Raw genomic sequence first — 20772 nt, forward strand, 5'->3', positions numbered from 1 at the left:
AACCCTTTGGGTGCTGCTGTGGGGATGTGTCTGTGGGAGCCAAGTGCCCTCCAGGCACCTTCAGGGTCTTCAGCTGTTTGCCTGGGTGTCCTGCAGGGCTGCAGGTGCCCTCCAGAAGGGCACAGCTCTGCCATAGGATCTCTGTGCTGCACAGGATCCCCATGGAGAAAACTCTGGGCTGTGGGCAAGGAACAAACCTGGCAGGGGAGGGAGGATCTTTTCCATGTCTCACTGTTGCTGGGTCACACCTGCTCACAGCTCCACACCGCTACACCATTATGAATGGAGAATGTTTTGCAAAGCTCAGAAAAGACAGGGGCTACAGGAAAGGAATTAGTCCTGAGGTGTGTTTCCTGCTCAGGCCTTGTAGCATAGACATTGTTCTCTCAGTTCAGGAGGCTGCACTGAAATTCCAACTCTTTTACTCTCAGAGATGGATATTTCAGGCAGTCTCAGAGATGAGCACAGGATCTTGGGCAGTGCTTTCAATGGTCCCCTCAGACAGCAAAAGCCAGAGGTCAGGGGAGAGAGCTGCAGGGAAGTCTGAGTGAGGAGAAAGAGACTGAGAGTGGGGTGGCTGTGAGATGTGTAATGTTTGGCTGCAGAAGCCTGGTCTAACTCAGCAGTGACTTTTCCTTCTCAACAGATCATAATATCCTGGGGAAAGAGGAAATGTGGAACAGGAGTTCCATGCCCCAGTTCCTCCTCCTGGCGTTCGCAGACAGGCGGGAGCTGCAGCTCCTGCACTTCTGGCTCTTCCTGGCCATCTCCCTGGCTGCCCTCCTGGCCAACGGCCTCATCCTCAGCGCCGTAGCCTGCGACCACCACCTGCACACCCCCATGGGCTTCTTCCTGCTCAACCTCTCCCTCACAGACCTGGGCTGCATCTGCACCACTGTCCCCAAAGCCATGCACAATTCCCTCTGGGACACCACAACCATCTCCTACATGGGATGTGCTGCACAGATCTTTTTCTTTGTCTTCTTCATGTTATCAGAGTATTGTCTCCTCACCATCATGTGCTACGACCGCTACGTTGCCATCTGCAAACCCCTGCACTACGGGACCCTCCTGGGCAGCAGAGCTTGTGCCCACATGGCAGCAGCTGCCTGGGCCACTGCCTTTCTCAGTGCTCTGCTGCACACAGCCAATACATTTTCCCTGCCTCTGTGCCAGGGCAATGCCCTGGGCCAGTTCTTCTGTGAAATCCCACACATCCTCAAGCTCTCCTGCTCACACTCAGGCTACATCAGGGAAATTGGGCTTATTGGGGTTGGTGCCTGTTTCGTGTTTTGTTGTTTCATTTTCATTGTGTTCTCCTATGTGCAGATCTTCAGGGCTGTGCTGAGGATCCCCTCTCAGCAGGGACGGCACAAAGCCTTTTCCACGTGCCTCCCTCACTTGGCCGTGGTCTCCCTGTTCCTCAGCACTGGCATATTTTCTGACCTGAAGCCCCCCTCCATCTCCTCCCCATCCCTGGACCTGGTGGTGTCAGTTCTGTACTCGGTGGTGCCTCCAGCACTGAACCCCCTCATCTACAGTCTCAGGAACCAGGAGCTCAAGGATGCCATAAGGAAAATGATGACTGGATGCTTTTCAGGAGCAATAACCTGCCTCTTTTCTTCTGCAGAACACTCACTATGTAATCTTTTACTGGCCCAGCCTGCCTTCTAAAGCTTTTGAGAGTGCCAGTGGGGGGTGGTTTCCTACTTTTTTTCTCTTTTAATGTTGTTAACACAGAAATTTTTTCTTTGTCTCATACCTAATTCACTCTCTATCTCTTTGTTTTGACCCACAGTTGTGTAATGAGTAGTCATTCTTTGTGTTCATATAAGCAAAATAAAACTTCCTGAAGCAAGTTATTTGTCAAACATCTTGCCTTTGTTATTCTGTACATGAGGAATCACAATCTCTGAGTATATAGGAATTGAATTCTTTTTTCCAGATTCTCTCTCCAACAACTTCCCTGAAGCTGGAGGGCAGTGCCTGTGTGCTGAGGAGAAGGGGTAAAGAGTCCTGGTACAGGAGCACTGCCAGGGAGCAGCAGCTCTTGGCCTTTTCAGAGATGTGTTTTTCCACTGCCTCCCTCTCCTTTCTGCTCCTTGCCCAAGGCCTGAGTGCTCTGGCAGCTCAGTCACTGCTGTCTGTCAGTCCTGTGACCATGGGCAGGGACAGGCCCTGGGCACTGCTGGGACAGAGCTGGGCTCCTTAACATCATTTCCATCAGGAAAGGGGATCCCCCTGAAGACTTTGTTCTTTTTGAAAGGTTGTTGTAAAGAACAAGGCCAAGGAATAGACTCTGCAAAGTCTCATTGCTGTGCTTGTTTCCCCAGTCAGTCCCTGCAGCGAGAGAAGTGACTCACTGGGGTACCTGAGGGACTGAGGACTGGTTCAGATGTTCTGTGCTGGTGGCCAGTGGCAAATGGTCTCCAAGTCACCTGCCTGGGGCTCTGCAGCTTGTGAGGGCTCTGATGGCAGGTGAGGACTTGTCTGTAGGAACTCAGGAAGTGCAGGAGAGCACAGAGGATCTGCAGGGACAGCCTGTCCCATACAGTCAGCAGGGAATGGAGCCCTGGAGCAGAATCCTACCCAGGGTGGAGTCACCAGAGATCAAGTCCTAAATCTGCCTGTGAACTGGTAAAGGAGAGTTCTGCAACCCCAGGGGACGCAGCAGGAACAGAGAAAGGACTCTGGTGAGTGACTCGTCTCACCCACAGTGAACTCCCCTTGTGCCTCCCCAGTTCAGGGGGGGCTGTACCAGAGCCAGGGGTGGGCTTTCCAGGACAGTGTCCTGAAGAACTCTCCAGCCCACAGGATGCATGGAGTGGAGCCCTGCCCTGGCCTTTGTGCCATTGGAAACAGCCCATGGTCCTGCCCAGCCTTGTTCTTGGCTACTGAGCCTTCCAGGACTATGGCAGAGGGTGGAGAGGAGTGATCCCCATCCTGCTGGGTCTGCTCCCCACCCTGACCAGCATGGCCAGTGCAGGCTCAGCCCAGGGTGCCACAGCCCCTCCCTGTGCAGAGCAGCACCTTCAGCTCAGGTCCCTGCAGGGATCCCAGGCTGGGATCTGCAACTGGCCAAGGCAGCCTGGACACACTGACCTGGGCAAAGGGATGTCCCTGCAGAAGAGCAAGGCAGCATTTCTGGGCCTGCAGAGAGGAATCCCTGACACAGAGAAAGCTCTTTCTGCAGCCCCCCCTGGGGACAGGCTGCTCTGTCCCTAGGCCAGGACTCTGGGCTGGGCTGGGCAGAGGGGCTGGCACTGAGGGGCACAGTCAGGCTGTGCTGGGCATCTCCTGGAGGTGACACCAGGGCTCCTGCAGTTTCCCTGACCTCCATTTCCTGCTGCCATGCTGAGTGTCCAGCCCCAGAGCTGATGGGGATGCTGAGACTCCTCTCTGTGCCCCAGGAGCTGCTGTGCCCTTCAGAGGGGCTGGGGCTGTGTGGGGAGTGCCCAGAGCTCTGCAGCACCCTGGGCTGGGCACTGCTGTGGGGCCAGACCAGACTGGGCTGCTCCACCAGTTGACCTCTATAATGAAACCACTTCTAATTTTCTCCTGAAGAACCATGAGAATGTGTGTTGTGTCCTGAGCATTAAACTGAAACTGTGGGATAATAGAAAAGGCTTTTGGAGTCAGGGATATTGAGAAGGCTGAGCAGTGTCACTGGGAGACCTCTCCCAAACCCTTGGAAAGGCCAGAGCCATCCCAGAGCTTCCTGGGGCCTTGGCAAAGGCAGACATGGAAGCAGTCTGCAAACAGGGCAGCAAGAAGGGTTCGAGAGTTCCAGACTGCTCAGGCTCAGCAGGGAAGCGGATATGGCAAGTCTTTCTGCAGCCATTCCCAGGCACTGGAAGGACGAGACAGGGATTGCAGAACCCCTGTGGGAGGGAAAAGAAGGGGATGTTGTGTGCCCAGACATCATCAAGGCCCTTGACATGGTGTCCTGTGGTCTCCTTATGGCCAGATTGGTGAGAACTGGACTGAAGAAGTGGAAGATGTGGTGGGTGGGAAATTGGCTGAAGTGTCAAATAAAATCCATGGTACAAAGTCCTCTTGGCAGCAACTTCCTGGTGAAATCCCTCAGTGACCAGCCCTTGAACACCACTAGAGAACATCTTTATTATCTCTCTGTACAATGGGACAAAATGCATTTTCAAGTTCTTTGTGGATGATGCCAAATTTCAGGGAGCTCTTGAGCAAACCCTGGTTTAAAGACACATATTGGGGCGGGAACTCCAATGAAATGAATTCACTCCTCTTTTATTCCACACCACTATAGGGAGACAAAATACAAGGAGGTATAAGTGAAAAAATAAGAGTTTACTGACAAGAAATATAACAGCAAAACCAGCAATACCAACAGAACTATTCAAAGTAACAGCAGAGAGAGAAATTGCCTCCTCTCTCCCCTCCTGCCCCAACTCCCTTTTGTAAACAGATAAAACCAGGGATCCACACGTGCCTCCCTTCCCCATTTTCCCCCTGAATGAACAAAGAACAAAAAAGAAAACCACGGTAAAAGGGAGCAAAGCAAAATGTGGGAAACTCTCTGGTCTGAGATCAATTGTGCTGTCCAAGAACACGCTGACTCCAGAGGTGTCCAAGCGGGGCAGAGCCGGCGACTCCGGTCCGTGCGGTGGCGGGGGGGAGGCAGCAGCTCTGCTTGATTCCATGGAGTTCAGGGCAGGCACAGTGGCCCCTTGGTTCCAGGAGGTTCTGAGATGTTTCAGGGTTCCTTTTGTTCCAAAGACACCCCACACGTCATAATGGTCCCTTGGTTCCATGGGATTCCACAGTGTCCCTGCATTCCTTTGGTTCCATGAGGCCCTGCAGTGTCACGGTGCCACTTGATTCCGTGATGTTACAAAGAATCAGAATGGCCTCTTGATTTAAGGCCAACTGCACATGGGGCTGCCTTAGGGAGTTGTCACCTCCATGGACTCAGTACTGGGGTCACCACATCTGGACTGGTCTGTCTGTCTGTGAGGTTCCCCATTCTGGAGGAATGAGGAAGAACTGGAGAGGGTCTAGAGGAGATCTGACAGGATGGAGCTTTTCTCCCTGGAAAAAGAAATAGAAAAGAAATCTCCACAAAGAGTAGCATTGAAAGTTCAGACTGAAGGTGAGGAAAGAGAAATGTCACTCAACGGGGACCCTTGTGCTGCAAGAGGTCACCCAGAGGGAGTCAGGATCAGCCCATGGCTTCGTGTTCCAGGGAACAGCCAGAGCTGGTGCAGAGACATCAGGGAGGGTCTAGAAATGCTGCTGGGAGGGGGTGGGAAAGCAGGAGGGGTGTGTGCAGCCTGCAAGGCCAGAGCAGCAGCAGGGCCAGGGCAGGACAGCCTGCAGGAGAGATGGCCAAGGGCTCTGGCAGGGCTGCAAGGCCCAAAGGCACCCAGGCCTTTGTCCCCTTGCCTCTGGCAGCTGCCTCTGCCACTCAGGCCACCACAACCAACTTGCCTGGCAGGTTCTGCCCTTGGTTTCTGCCTCGCCCCTCCCTCAGGAGCCTGGCAGGGGTTGCCCAGTTTTGGCCTTTGTTGTTCCTCCCCCTCCCATCCCAGTGCCCCCAAACAGCCCTGAGCCAGCCGGGAGGGACAGGATCTGCTGGGCCAGGGCCTGGGGCTCAGGCCTTGGCCTTTGTGCTCCACAAAACCAAGGCAGGCTTTGCTCAGCATTGCAGGGGCCTGCCCAGAGCCTTTGTCTGCCTGCACTCCTGGCCTCCAAGGAGCTGCTCCAAGGAGTCCCTGGGGAGGCTTTGGCAGTGCCTGCCCTCAGTGGGGCCCAGCAATGCTTCAAGGCACTTGGAGTTTGGCTTCTGACTTCTTCAGCAGCTTCTTCAATCTTCTCTCAGCACCTCAGGACCATGGGCTGGGCTGCAAACACACCGTGGGGCTCATTAAATTCCAGAAATCCCTCAGGATCTCTTTGTCTTCCTTTAATTGTCTTCAAGGCAATTTGAAAACAAGTCTTCCAAGTTTGTAATTTTTTTGTTTTAATTCAATGATGGACATTTTTTAGTTCATTGAAGAGGTGACAGAGGTGTTCTCCAAGTGATCTTGATGCTGAGTGTCTCCTCAGGAGATCCACACTGACCCTGTCTGATCAACCTTGCTCCTCACCCCCCAACCTCACCAGTTCTGACATGGCCCATCTTGCACTGACAGCTGATGCAACTCCAAACACACTGTGGGACCCATTAAAACACTGAAAAACAAATTATTTTTCCCTTCCTTTAATTTTCTTCAAGTCATCAAGACTTCTACAGCTAATTGGAGTTGTTTTGTAATGTAGCTAAGGAGGAAGATTTTAAAGTGGACATCACGAAAAAAATATATATTTTTTGATGAAAAGGAATGATTTCCACAGAGACTTGGGATGCAAGAGGGTCAGTGTGGAAAGGATTTTGATCCAAAGACAAAGGGGGAAAAAGAGACTAGTAGCACTTAATCATTGACCAGTTGAGCAGTTTTCAAGCAATTCAATAGCATTTGCCACAATTTTAACAGTGACTGAATTATAGATTCCCAAGAACAACATTCCCACCACAGTCAATTCACACCCACACCCAGGCAGAGATGTGTGGACACATCAATAGCTGGGTGTGGAAAGGTGCTTCTCCAAAATTCTCTTTGTTGTCAGAGAAACACTTCCACCAATCCCTTTGTGTTTCCCAACAGACAAGGGTCACAATTGGTGGAGTGTTTGTTGAGGGGGATCAGAATTGTCCTGGGCATCAGGGAGGGTCTTTGGAGTGTTGCAAACTGGAGGGTTCCCAAGCTGGGAGAGGCTGCCAGAGGTGTCCCACTGAGAGGGAGGTGCTGGGGAGCTGCCAGGGCCTCCCTCAGCCCCGCTGGTTGTGGGCTCCCAAGGGGACTGGCTTTAGTTATCTGCTGAATTTCCATCCTGGTGTCAGGAATGACTGGAGTTTCCCAAATATTTGGGAATTGTATCCAAACTGTTCCATTTTGGTTATGATTCAGGCAGGGAATATTCCAAGGTTTTCATGGGATGACTGATTATCCTGTGTTCCCCAGCTCTTACACCCATCCCAGTCAGCTGGATGGTTTATTGACAATGTGTCCCGAGGGGCAGCACCTCCGATGCCATAGAAACCCCTCCCCCTGGATTAGGAAACCTTTGGAATTCAGGAGGTGTTCCAGTGGAGCATGAAAATGAACAGCAATTTTCCTAAAGCCCAGACCCCAGCAGAACAAAGCCAGGCCCCCTCAGTGGCAGAGCAAAGGTCCCCCATCCCTGTGTCCCTGTGGCCGCTGAGGCGGCAGCGCAGGCCCGAGGCGGTGCCGGGTCCCGGTGCAGCCGGGGCAGAGCGGCGGCTGCGCGAGCGGCAACCCCGGCGGTGAGTGCGGCAGCCCCGTGGGAGCGGCGGCTCCGGGCACAGACGCCGGCGGCAGCCGCTGTGGCTCCTGGAACCGAGTGGCCATTGGGACACTGCAGGGCCTCCTGGAATCCAGGGGCCGGTGGGACACTGGGGAGCCTCTTGGAGCCAAGGGAACCCTGGGATGTTTTGGAACATCCTGGAATCAATGGGCCATTGTGACACTGCAGGGCCCCATGGGACTAAAGGAACCCTGAGAGTTTTTGCAACCTCATGGAATCAAGGGGTCATTTCTGGCAGGATGCTCTGCTCTGACAATACCTAAACAATGGTCAGAGAATGCAAACAGTGCACACTGTGATGAGTTACTGCTGATGTCAAGGTGCTGTTTTTAATGTTGCATTATGCTAAACCCAAAATGCTTCATGAAACTTCAGACACACATCCTGCTTTCTGAAGCAGGATTTGACAGATAAGCTGCTCCCTGGCCTGCAAATATGTCTGGCAGTCAAATCCTGGATAACTGTAAAAGCCCTGTCCAACTTTCCGGGGGCAGATTCTTCCACAGACTTCCTTGAAGTGTGTGGAGCTTCTGCCATGAAGCAGGGACAGCTCTTCATGGTCACTCCCCAGGGGTTAAGTGAAAGAGAGAGAATTATCCCCTGTCATTGTGGGGTGAGTTACCTCAATCTCTGCTTCAGGATTGTTTCTTTATGCTGGCTTTGATCCAATTGCTTTAATAGAATGACTTTGATAGACTGCACTGTCCTATCTTACACTATACTTCTAGGGGGTGTTGTTTTTTATAATTTGAAGTAAATGATTCTCTTTAAGGTCTTTCATCTGTTCAATTGTGTGATAAATTTTTTGTTCATTTGTCATAATAAATCATTCATTTTATAGAAATATTTCTGATTTGCCATCACTAAAACCTGCAGGACAAAGTGATTGAATCACACCTCTATAATTCCTTCAATCTAAACCAAAATCTGAGCCTGAGACTGGATCCAGCCACCCCCAGGCTCCTCTCTGAGAAGGAATTTAGAAAGCAAGGGGGTCCTTTCTGCACCTCGTAGCTCAACGAGACGGCTTCTGCCATCAACTTTGTCAAAGCCTTCCACCCCCCCAGCCCCAAGCCGTGACACATGGGCATGTCTTGTGCATGCAGTGCAAACATGGACCCCTGAGCTGGTCATTTGATGTCCCTCCTTGGAGGGAAGAACAAGCCCAATGGCCTGGGGTGAGAGGCCAGTGCTGGGAGCGGCGCTGGCTGTGCCAGGGCACTGCTGGGTGCCCCCACCCTGAGCACTCCCACCCTTGTGCTGGTCACTGCTGTTTTCCTCTGCAGGGCGTTGTGTTGGGCACATCCTGGAGAGCAAAGTGGAAAGCAGATGGAAGCTTTGAGGCCCTGGCCTGAGGAGATGCCCCTGCAGGATGGCAGTGCTGCTGCAGAGGTCAGCTCTGTGCCAGCAGTGCCCGTGGCTGTCCCTGCCTGCAGTGCCTGGACAGTCCTGCAGCAGGACTGGGACCGACTGCCAGAGCACTGAGGCCTCCAACAACACAGGGCTCTGCAGGACAGTGTGGAAGGGAAGGGAGAGGAGGCCAGGCAGGAGAAGGGCTGCTGCTCCCTGGCAGTGCTGCTCTGCTGGGACTCTTTTCTGGCCCAGCTCTGCACAGAGGCACCGACCCTGCAGCTGCAGAGAAGTCAGAGAGGAAAGATGTCAGGCAAACAAGTCAATGCAGTGTTCTTTATTTGGTTGAATCAGACAGTGAGTACAATTTGTACAACCTGTGGACCAGGCTAGAAAGGCAAACACTGAATTAAAAATGGTGTTTAAAAATTTTTTGTTGTGAACAAATTCTCACAAAAATACCACCCCTCTCAGGAGCAAAGAATAGAGAAGATATGGTGGGCCTGTAATGAAATCCATAACAGGATTGGCCTTTAATGATGTCCATAACATGCAGAAGAAGGAGAGTTTATTGCTTCTGAAAAACACCCAGTTATGATTTTCCTCAGGGCATCCTTGACCTCCTGGTTCCTCAGGCTGTAGATGAAGGGGTTCAGTGTTGGAGGAACCACCAAATACAGAACTGACAGGGCCAGATCCAGGGATGGGAAGGAGGTGGAGGGGGGCTTCAGGTAAGTAAACAAGCCAGTGCTGATAAACAGACAGACCACGGCCAGGTGAGGGAGGCACCTGGAAAAGGCTTTGTGCTGTCCCTGCTGAGAGGGGATTCTCAACACAACCCTAAAAATCTGCACATAGGAGAAAACAATGAAAATGAAACAACCAAATACTAAAGAGCAACTAACCACAATAAGCCAAATTTCCCTGATGTTGGAGTGTGAGCAGGAGAGCTTGAGGATGGCAGGGATTTCACAGAAGAACTGGCCCAGGGCATTGCCCTGGCACAGGGGCAGGGAAAATGTATTGGCTGTGTGCAGCAGAGCATTGAGAAACCCAGTGGCCCAGGCAGCTGTTGCCATGTGGGCACAAGCTCTGCTGCCCAGGAGGGTCCCGTAGTGCAGGGGTTTGCAGATGGCAACGTAGCGGTCGTAGCACATGATGGTGAGGAGGGAAAACTCTGCTCCAAGAAAGAATATGAGGAGAAAAACCTGTGCAGCACATCCCATGTAGGAGATGGTTCTGGTGTTCCAGAGGGAATTGTGCATGGCTTTGGGGACAGTGGTGCAGATGCAGCCCAGGTCTGTGAGGGAGAGGTTGAGCAGGAAGAAGCCCATGGGGGTGTGCAGGTGGTGGTCACAGGCTACAGCGCTGAGGATGAGGCCGTTGGCCAGGAGGGCAGCCAGGGAGATGGCCAGGAAGAGCCAGAAGTGCAGGAGCTGCAGCTCCCGCCTGTCTGCAAATGCCAGGAGGAGGAACTGGGTGAGGGAGCTGCTGTTGGGCATTCGTTGCCTCTAGATGTGGGGCACTGTTTAAGTAGGAAATAACAGTGATAAGTTAGGGCAGAACATTCTGAGAAAAATCAAAGCCACTTTCCAACACCCCTCTCCTCCTCCATTGGTTTTCCTTTTCTAGAAATCTCTTCTTCAGCTCCATGGCTGGAGCCCTGGTTGGGGCTCATTACATCTTCCGTGAGGAGCAGACCCTCTGCCCACTGGCTGTGATGGGTCAGCCCTGCTCTGCACTGGTGGGGTCATGGGCATGGTGGGCACAGGGGCCCTTCCTGGTGTTCAGCTGTGTCAGATGAAACTGCTTTCACTGCAAAAGGGCTTGTCAGCATCTGCACTCCCAGAAGAACCAAGAGAGCAGAAGGCAGTTTCAGAAGTTTGGGATTGTTTTCAGACTCTATTCATCTTTTCTAAGGAGTCTTCCTGGATGTCAGAACCCCTCAGCACTTCTGATGCACTCTGGGAGAACAGAGCAGATCCTGCCAGGCAGGAGGATTGTCTGGGGCTTAGTGCAGAGTGAGGGGAGCTGGTCTGTCCCTCTCTCTTTTTCCAGCTGCCCTGGGTTTGCTCCTTCCTGAGATGGAGATTGATCACACTCCGAGTTTGGTCTGAAAAGCCACCAGACCCTGTTGAGAGCAGAGGGATCCATTCCAGACCCCTCAAGGTCTCAGCCTGTCTCAAGGGCTCAGCACCCCACTTGGAGCCAAGGACACCCGTGGCTCATCTCCCCAACCCAACAGCATCTCCTGGCATGGGCACAGCATCTCTGCCCCTCTCCACTGGGGCTTTCAGAGAACACAGCTGTGCTGGGAGGATGATTTGCATTCTTGAGGGCAGCTCCCACCTTAGAAGGACACCTCAGAAAAGAGCCAAGTGTCCTAATGACGGGGTCTGATTGAGGGAAAAAGAGCTCCTGACCCAGGCCCACAGACTTCACTGTCCACAGCCCCACAGGGCAGAGGACAATGGGAATGTCTCATTCCCAGGGACACACCTGCCTGGGGGGAATCCCAGGATCAGTGTTGGACTGTGTAGTTTGAACTCCCCTCCCCAGTGAGCCTGACTGAGAGAAGAATGGAACAACCTCAGGGCCACGGGCAAGCTGAGAACCAAGGAAATGCACAGGGAGGGTCCAGCTGGGAGAGGCCAGGGCAGAGCCCACTGGGCACTCAGGGCAGCATCACCCTGAGCCAGCTGTGCCACCTCCCAGACACCAACAGTGCTAGCAAGTTGTTCTCAGCCCTGGACAGCTCCTCACAGTTCTCTCTGGAACACAAACCACCAGGCATGTGGCTTGAGAGCTTGAGAGAAATCCCTCCTTGCACCTTCCCCTTGAAGTATCCCCTGGAAAATATCCTGGGTTGCTCTGGTTCTGTGAGCAGCCCTGTGACCCACAAAACTCTCACTCAATAGCAGAAGAAACCTGCCCTGCCCTGGCAGGCTTTGCTCTTTCCACCCCCAGCCTCTGCCCAGCCCTGAGGGAGCTCCCCAGCCTGGCTGAGAGCTGCCCCTGGCAGTGGCAGAGCTCCTGCCCAGGCACAGCCCTGGGCTGCAGGACCCTGCTCTGCAGGACAGCTTGGGGCAGCCTGGGTGGCACAGCCTGGCTTCACAACCCTGCAGCCATCCCTGGGAGAAGGGAACCCTGCTGGGATGTGCCTGGGATGGTGCAGCAGGGAGTGGGATGTGCCAGTGTTAGGAGATCTTTGCACCAACTGCAGACACATTGCCCTTCATGCTGACTCACCCTGAGGAAGCCTGGAAGGATTCCTCCTCCAGTGGATCTTCCTCTCGACTTCCCTCCCAGCTCAGGCTGTGTGTAACCTCTCTCTGCCTTGCTTTTGTGCCCTGGGTGCTGCGGGCAGTGCCCTCAGCCCTGCTGGGCTGTGCAGAGGAGCTGCTCACCAGCAGAGCTGTCTCTTTGAAGCTCTTCTTGCTTACCAGGAGCTCCCTGTGTGCCAGGAGCCCGGCCCAGCTCAGCAGCACAGCAACAGCCCCAGGCATTTCATGACCCTCAGGGGGTTTGATGTTGTTTACATGAGACTCAGTCCCTGAGAGGAAGTTCAAACAACTTTTCAAGAAGTCAAAATGAGATTGAAACACTGAAGTTTCTTGTAGTGCTAATGAGTCTCACTGAGGGACACAACTGAGAACGTGTCCCCAGGTTCCAGTTAGAGCAGAAAACTGCAGACAGTGATGACAAGGATGGACAAGCAAGGGAAAGGTGGCTCTGTTGCTGAATAAACTTTGACCTGTTTCTTTAATCCAAAGGGCCAAGCGCCGGCCCCCAGCCCCTGGGAAGGCAGATCCTGTCCCTGCCTCATTCCTCAGGGCTCTTCCTGGGGCACTGGGATATGGGATGTGCAATGCCAAGGGCAGGACCATGGGGTGGAACCTGCCAGGCTGCTGAGCAGGGACAAGGAGGCCATGAGACCCCAGGGCTGCAAGGGCCACTCCCCTCCTCCTGGCATCAGGGGCACAGACAGCAGCCCTGGCCAAAGGCCTGCAGAAGGTGGCTGTGTCAGGGCCTTTCAGTTTCTCCCCATCCCTGTCTCCTCTCCAGCCCAGGCTGTCCTACGGTGTCCATGCCCTGCCCCTTTCCCTGCAGGCTGTCCTCATCCCCCCGGCTGCCCCACCTGGCTGGCACCTTCCTGCACTGACATCTCTGCATCCTCCCTGGCTCTTCCTGCACACACAAAGCCTTGGGCTCATCCAGACTCCTTCTTTGTGACATATTGCACCACAATATTGACTTTGGAGGGAAATTTCTGACTTCTTGTCACCAGTCTAGGCCACCCCAGCTGCCCTTGGTGGCACTAGTTCTTTCTTAGGCTGTTTTCTGACAGGAAGAAAAGCTCCACCAGCTCTGACACCCCCCTTCCAGACCTCTCAGGCTACTCCTCTACTGTCCTCAATCTTCACACCCCTGACCCCTGAGTCCTCAGCCTCTATATATGGGTCCTGTGCTTGAGGCCCGAAATTCCTTTTTGAGGGATCTCTGGGACCTCTCCAAGGTTTTGGAAGATGACAATAGAGTGCTCTTATCCCAGGAAACACAGAGCGACACTTTTTTCCAAGGGTTGTCTTGGCAGAATGAGGCACAATCTCTTTAAACTTTCTGGCACAAGGGAGCTCTGAGCTCTGGGTACGGAGGGAGCTCCAAGTGCCAACCACTGGAGTGGGAGCTACAAATCATCAGGGCTTGTGTTCTTTGGAGGGCCAGACACTGGTGAGAGTGGTGTGTGTGTGTGCACATGGAAGGACTTGAAGGGCACAATGAACTGTCTCAAAACACTGTCAAAGCAGGAAAATCCCATAAGGCACCACAACACACAAGCCCTGGTGGCAAACAGGAAGGCCTTTAATTCCAAGGCCTAAAGGGAGGTGAAGCTTTGGCAGTAGCCCCCAGGACAGAATTGCACTGTGCAGAGTGGGGGAAAGAGCAGACAGCCCCAACAGGAAGCCAGGGCTGGTAAGGCAGGTCTGGGGAACCCATCCAGGCAAAGATTCCCACCTGCAGACTGGAAGCACACCGGGCAAAACTCCCACCATGGAAAGCTGTGGGAAAGGAAGCAAGTCCTTGTCGATGTGCCAGCCCAAGCTGTGGGAACAGCATCTACCCCCTGAATACCTGGGGCTTGGGCTGTATAAAAGTGATAGCCCAGAAGCACAACTTGGGGACCCTCCACCGAGCAGAGCAGGGTGAAGAAGGACCGGTGGGAGCCTCAGGGATCTACATGGTGTGATACATTTAATTCATCTCTGTCTCTCTCTCACTGGCTTCCCACCACCCCTTTCTTCTCTCTCTTTCTATTTCTTTCTCTCTCTCTCCCTCCTATTTACTGTTAAATCAAAGCTGGACTGCTGACTTTGGCACATGGTCTCCTTTGCAGCTGAATTTGGGCAGAGGCGTCTTTTCATAATGGGAACCTGAGAGTATCCTTGAGGTTTTACAGTGTGGGAATGGCCACTGGATTCCATGAGGTTCCACAGAGTCGCAGGGTCCATTTGGCTTTGCAAGGCTCTGCAGTGTGATAATGGACCGTTGATTCCAGGAGTTTGCAAAATGTCTCAGGACTCCTTTGATTCTAGGAGGCCCCACATATCACAGTGGCCCCTTGGTTCCATGAGATTCCACAGTGTCCCAGGAATCCTTTGGTTCCATGAGGCCCTGCAGTGTCACAGTGGCTTTTGAGTCCCCAAGGTTCCTCAGTGTCACAGTGGTCCCTTGATTCTATGAGGTCCTGAAAAGTCTCAGGGCTCCCTTGGTTCCCTGAGGCCCTTCATGGCACAATGAACCCTTGGTTCCATGAGATTCCACAGTGTCCCAGGGTTCCTTTGGCTCCAGAAGGCCCTACAGTGTCACAATGGCCCCTTCATTCCAGGAGGTTCCACAGTGTCCTTGCCGGAACACACAGGGCTGTAATGTTGTCACCCCTGCAGAGCTGCCTCCAGCTCTGGGCTCCAGCACAGGAAGGACATGGACCTGTTGGAGCGAGTGCAGAGGGGAGCAGCAAGAGGATCAGAGGGGTGGAGCAGCTCTGCTGTGAGGAAAGGCTGAGAGAATTGGGATTGTTCAGGCTGGAGAAGAGAAGGCTCCAGGGTAACCTAATTGTTGCCTTCCAGTGCCTGAAGGAGCCAACAAGAAAGATGGAGAGAGACTATTTACAAAGTCTTGGAGTGACAGGACAAGGGGGAATGGCTTCACACTGACAGAGGGAAGGATTAGATGGGATATTAGAAAGAAACTCTTGGCTGTGAGGGTGTTGAGATCCTGGCACAGGTTGCTCAGTGGAGCTGTGCCTAACCCTAACCCTAACCCTAACCCCATCCCTGGAAGAGTTCAAGGGCAGGCTGGATGGATCTCATAACAACCTGGTGTAGTTACAGGGGGTTGGAACAAACCCAGGCAGTAGTTTGGGGAGCTCTGTGTGTGTCCCTAAGGAGGACACTTGCCTTGTTATTGCTTATTATTTGTAATATCTTACAGACCTATCATACAACACCTAAGGATGGATTCTATAGAATATGTGCCATAGATATTTGGGTTGGGTCTGGCTGAGCTGCAGTTCAGTTCCCCACAGCAGCCCTCCCAGGGCTGGGCTTGGCATTGGCAGCTGGAAGGGGGTTGGGAACACCCCAGTGTTTTGGCCACTGCTGAGCACAGCACCAACACTGGGACATTCCTTCCTTAGCTGAGGGCAAGAGCCTGGCAGGGGACCCAAGTCGGCCAGCTGAGCCCAACTGACCCAAGGGACATTGCAGACCATGGGAGGTCAGCTCAGCTCTAAAAGCTGAGGCAGGGAGCAGGAGGGGGGCATTCATTGTCTGATGGCTGCCTGCTGAGGAACCGTCCCGCGGACCCAAGCCCTGCTCTCTACAATGACGTGAAAGGAGATTTTTAGTGAGGTGGGGGTTGGTCTCTTCTGCCAAGGCTATGGGATGACGTGACATCACAGGGGAGGTGTGATGTAACATGATGGTTTTGACATCATATGGGAGATGTGATGTCATGGGGAGGTGTGATATCATAGGGAAGCTGTGATGTCTCAGGGAGGACATGACATCACACGGTTGATATGAGATCACAGAAAATGTGTGATGTCATATGATGGATGTGACGTCATAGGGGTGCTGTGATATCACAGGAAGGGTGCTATGTCATGAGGGATATGTGATGTCATACTATGGTTGTGATGTCATAGGGGAGACGTGATGTCATAGGGGAGACGTGATGTCACAGGGATGATGTGATATCACAGGGCAAGTGTGATGTCACAGGGAGGATGTGATGTCACAGGGAGGATATGATGTCACAGGGAGCTGTGATGTCACAGGGATGATGTGATGTCACGGGGAGGACATGACATCACAAGGATAATATAATGTCTCAGAAGAGATGTGATGTTGTATGATGGATGTGACATCATAAGGGAAATGTGATGTCACATAAACAATGTGATGTCACTGGGCAGGTGTGATGTCATTGGGGAGCTGCGATGTCATATGATGGATGTGATGTCATAAGGGACTTGTGATGTCACATGAGGAATCTGACGTCATTGGGAGCTGCGACATCACGGGGGAGCTGTGATGTCACAGGAGAACAGTGCTGTCACAGGGGAGGCCGCGATGTCACAGAGAGAGGATGAGATCACAGGAGAGATGTGATGTCATATGATGGATGTGACATAGAGGTGCCTTGATATCACAACAAGGATGTGATGTCACAGGGAAGGTGTGATATCATATGAGAGCTGTGATGTCATGGGAGTGTCATGTCATATGATGGTTGTGATGTCATGGGGAGGATATGATGTCACACGGGAGCTGTGATGTCATGGGGAGGTGTGATGTCATGGTTCTGACATCATATGGGAGATGTGATGTCACAACAAGGATGTGATGTCACAGGGGAGATGTGATGTCATGGGGAGGATGTGATGTCAGAGGAGAAAGACGTGATGTCTTTGGGGAGCTGTGATGTCACAGGGAGGACGTGATGTCAGCGGGGAGGACGTGATGTCACAGGAGAGGTACGATGTCACAGTGGATTATGTGATGCCACAGGGCAGGTGTGATTTCAGAGGGGCACTGTGATGTCAGAGGGGATGTGTGATGTCACAGGAAGGATGTGATTTCACGAGGGAGCTGTGATATCACGGGGAGGACATGACATCACATGGATGATGTGATATCACAGGAGAGATGTGATGTCATATGATGGATTTGACGTCATAGGGGAGATATGATGTCACAAGGATGTGATGTCACAGGGGGATGTGATGTCATATGATGGATTTGTTGTCAGAGAGGAGCAATGATGTCACAACAAGGATGTGACGTCATATGGGAACTGTGATGTCACAGGGAGGATTTGATGTCACGGGGAGGATATGATGTCGTAGGGGAGCTGTGATGTCACAGGGAGGATATGATGTCACATGGCATATGTGATGTCATAGAGGAGCTGTGATGTCATAGGAGAGGATATGACATCATAGGGGAGCTGTGATGTCACAGGGGAGCTGCGATGTCACGAGGACGATGTGATGTCACGGGGGATGTGACATCACAGGGATTATATGATATCACAGGAGAGATGTGATGTCATATGATAGATGCGACACCAGCTGTGATGTCACAGTGGAGGTGTGATGTCATAGGGGAGATGTGATATCACAGGAAGGATGTTATGTCAAATGTTGGTTGCGATGTCATAGAGGAGGATGTGATGTCACATGGTAGCTGTGATGTCATATGGGAGCTGTGATGTCATGGAGAGTATGTGATGTCAAGTGTGCGGGGTCGGCCGCGGGAACTTTGCTTTTCCCCGCGGGGCGCACGGAGGATTTGTCGCCGGGCGCACATGGACTGGGGAGAACTTTGCCTGCTGGAGCCGCTCTCCCTGCACCGCCAGGAAGAGCAGGGACCGCATCGCCCCGGCCGCAGCGGCGCAGAGGCTGCTCGGGAGGTGACAGTGTGCTAGAGGGAGCTGCCCACTCGCTGTCCTCACTGCCTGCACAGCCAGGCGTGCATATCACAAAGTTATTAAGATAAAAACACAAACATATGCAAACAACCAGCACTGCAAAGAACAGGAGAACTCTCCAGTCCTGTTGCTACTTTGTTTTCTCATGGCATACTTGTAAACTGATAACAGAAGCAGTTGTGGGGGCAGTTATCTCTTCTGCCCATTGCAGCAATTGAAAGCTTTATCGCTCTCACGCAGTTTGATCTCATCTGCTGGCAGGTTCCTGCAAAAAGAGGAAATCTGGGCCGCTATGGACCCATTATTAAAAAGAAGGAATTATCTATTTATCCCACTATTTTTCTTATCTGGCATGATGCCACTAGAGTAGCAATAATGGAGAAGTCTGGAATGTTTTCTTCAAAAAACAAATAAACCCAGAGCATTTACACCTCAGCATCTTTATTTGCTCTAGGGTGACCAAGGTGTCAGAGGGAATACACACTGCTACTTCTTCTGTGGGAATTTGATGTCCATGTGTCAAACTGTGGGGTTTATTAATTGAGACAGAGAAGCAGATATGTTTCTGAATGTTAGTTCTTTCTCTGTGTCCACTCAATCCCACACACCTCAAGCCCTGCACTCACACAATATCCTGGGAGTGTTTTAAGATGGCTTTTAATTGAGTCAAAGAGGAAGAAAAAAATTAATTTGAATCTTGCACCAGAGCCAAAAAGACATGTGCCCTGATTTCATTGAAATGCATCTACTCTAAGAGGCTTATCTAAACTAATCATTCAAATTAGCTGTAAGAAGGTACATTCGAGAAAGCTCCTTTTGGAGGGTTAGGGGAGCACAAAGCATCCACAAAAAAAAACAAAACACAAAAAAAAGCCCAACCTAACACCCAACTTATTGTTTCTTTATACGTTATGACATCACATGCTCCCCATGACATCACATCCTTCCTGTGACATCACACCTCCCCTATGATATCACACCTCCCCTATGATGTCACATCCATCATATGACATCACATCTTTCCTGTGATACCATATCATCCTTGAGATGTCATGTCCTCCCCTGTGACATCACAGCTCTCCTGTAACATCACATCTCTCCTATGATGTCACATCCATCATATGACACCACATCCTCCCTGTGACATCATATCTCCTTTATGACATCACACATCCCCTGTGACATCTCAGCTGGCATCACATCCATCATATGACATCACAGCTCTCCTGATATCATGTCATTCCAGTGACATCACAGCTCCCCTGTGACATCACATCCTTCCGGTCACATCACATCTCCCATATGACATCACGTCCTCCCCTGTGACATCACAGCTCCTCTATGACATCACACCTGCCCTGTGACATCACATCCTCCCAGTGATATCACATCCTAATTGTGATATCAAGGCTCCTCTATGACATCACATCCATCATATCATCCCCGTGACATCACATCCTCCTTGTGACATAACAGCTCCCTTGTGACATCACATCCTTCCTGCAACATCACATCTCCCTATGATGTCACATCCACCATATGACATCACATCTCTCCTGTGATATTATATCATCCATGTGACATCACGTCCTCTCTACGACATCACAGTTCCTCTGTGACATCATATTCTTCCTGTGACATCCCATCCTTCCTCTGACATCATATAATCATCCTTGTGACATCACAGCTCCCCTGTGACATCACATCCTTTCTGTGATATCACAGCTCCCCATGACATCATACATATTCTATGACATCACAACTCCCCTATGACACCACATCTCCACTGTGACATCACATCTTTCATGTGATATCACATCTCCCCTATGACATCACATCCATCATATGACATCACACCTCTCCTGTGATATAATATAATGCCTGTGATGTCACGTCCTCCCCTGTGACATCACATTCTTACTGTGACATCACATTTCCCTGACATCACATCCTCCCCTATGACATCACATCTTCCCCGTGACATCATATCCTTACTGCAACATCACATCTCCCCTATGCCATCACATCCCCCTATGCCATCACATCCCCCTATGACATCACATCCTCCCCTATGACATAACATCTCCCTTGTGACATCACAACCTCCTCTGAGACATCACATCCTTCCTGTGACATCACATCCTCCTCTGTGACATCACGTCCTCCTCTCTGATATCCCAGCTCCCTGTGACATCACATCCTTCCTGTGACATCACATCTTCCCTATGACGTCACATCCTTCATGTGACATCACATCTCCCTTATGACATCACATCCATCATATGACATCACATCTCCCTTGTGATATCATATCATCCCTGTGACATCACGTCCTCCCCTACGACATCACATCCTCCCCGTGACATCACAGCTCCCCTGTGACATCACATCATTGTTGTGACATCACATCTCCCCTATGACATCACATCCATCATATGACATCACATCTCCCCTGTGACATCACATCCAGTCACATCCAGATCCATCAAAGGTTGGGGGTGTGTGTGAGACAGGCAGAACCACAAATGCCTGCACAGCCCAGAGCAGTCAGTGTGGGGCTGTGCTTGCTGCTGCAGAGACCCCCAGGGAACAAACCCAGGCAGGAGTTTGGGGGGGGTGTCCCTAAGGAGGACACTTGCCTTATTGTTGCTTATTATTTGGAATATCTTACAGATCTCTCACACAACACCTAAGGATGGATTCTATAGAATATGTACCATAGATATTTGGGTTGGGTCTGGCTGAGCTGCAGTTCAGTTCCCCACAGCAGCCCTCCCAGGGCTGGGTTGGCATTGGCAGCTGGAAGGGTGTTGAGAACACCCCAGTGTTTTGGCCACTGCTGAGCACAGCACCAACACTGGGACATTCCTTCCTTAGCTGAGGGCAAGAGCCTGGCAGGGGACCCAAGTAGGCCAGCTGAGCCCAACTGACCCAAGGGACATTGCAGACCATGGGAGGTCAGCTCAGCTCTAAAAGCTGAGGCAGGGAGCAGGAGGGGGGCATTCATTGTCTGATGGCTGCCTGCTG

At 51.8% G+C, this 20772-nt stretch overlaps 1 protein-coding gene and 1 pseudogene across 1 annotated transcript; one reads left to right on the forward strand and one right to left on the reverse strand.

Annotated features, from left to right (window-relative positions):
- Positions 1 to 20772, forward strand: part of LOC135404975 (zinc finger protein 91-like) — a 193377-nt pseudogene that overhangs the window by 102748 nt on the left and 69857 nt on the right.
- LOC135404587 (olfactory receptor 14A16-like) lies at positions 9285 to 10253 on the reverse strand. Its single transcript, XM_064639321.1, has one exon. The coding sequence runs from the start codon at positions 10251 to 10253 to the stop codon at positions 9285 to 9287; it is 969 nt and encodes a 322-aa protein (XP_064495391.1).

This window comes from Pseudopipra pipra, chromosome W, assembly GCF_036250125.1.
Source record: "Pseudopipra pipra isolate bDixPip1 chromosome W, bDixPip1.hap1, whole genome shotgun sequence".
Classification (NCBI taxonomy): domain Eukaryota; kingdom Metazoa; phylum Chordata; class Aves; order Passeriformes; family Pipridae; genus Pseudopipra; species Pseudopipra pipra.

Bases quoted from the DNA above. Each gene is read 5' to 3' on its own strand.
- LOC135404587 (XM_064639321.1), bottom strand. From the start codon at position 10,253: ATGCCCAACAGCAGCTCCCTCACCCAGTTCCTCCTCCTGGCATTTGCA.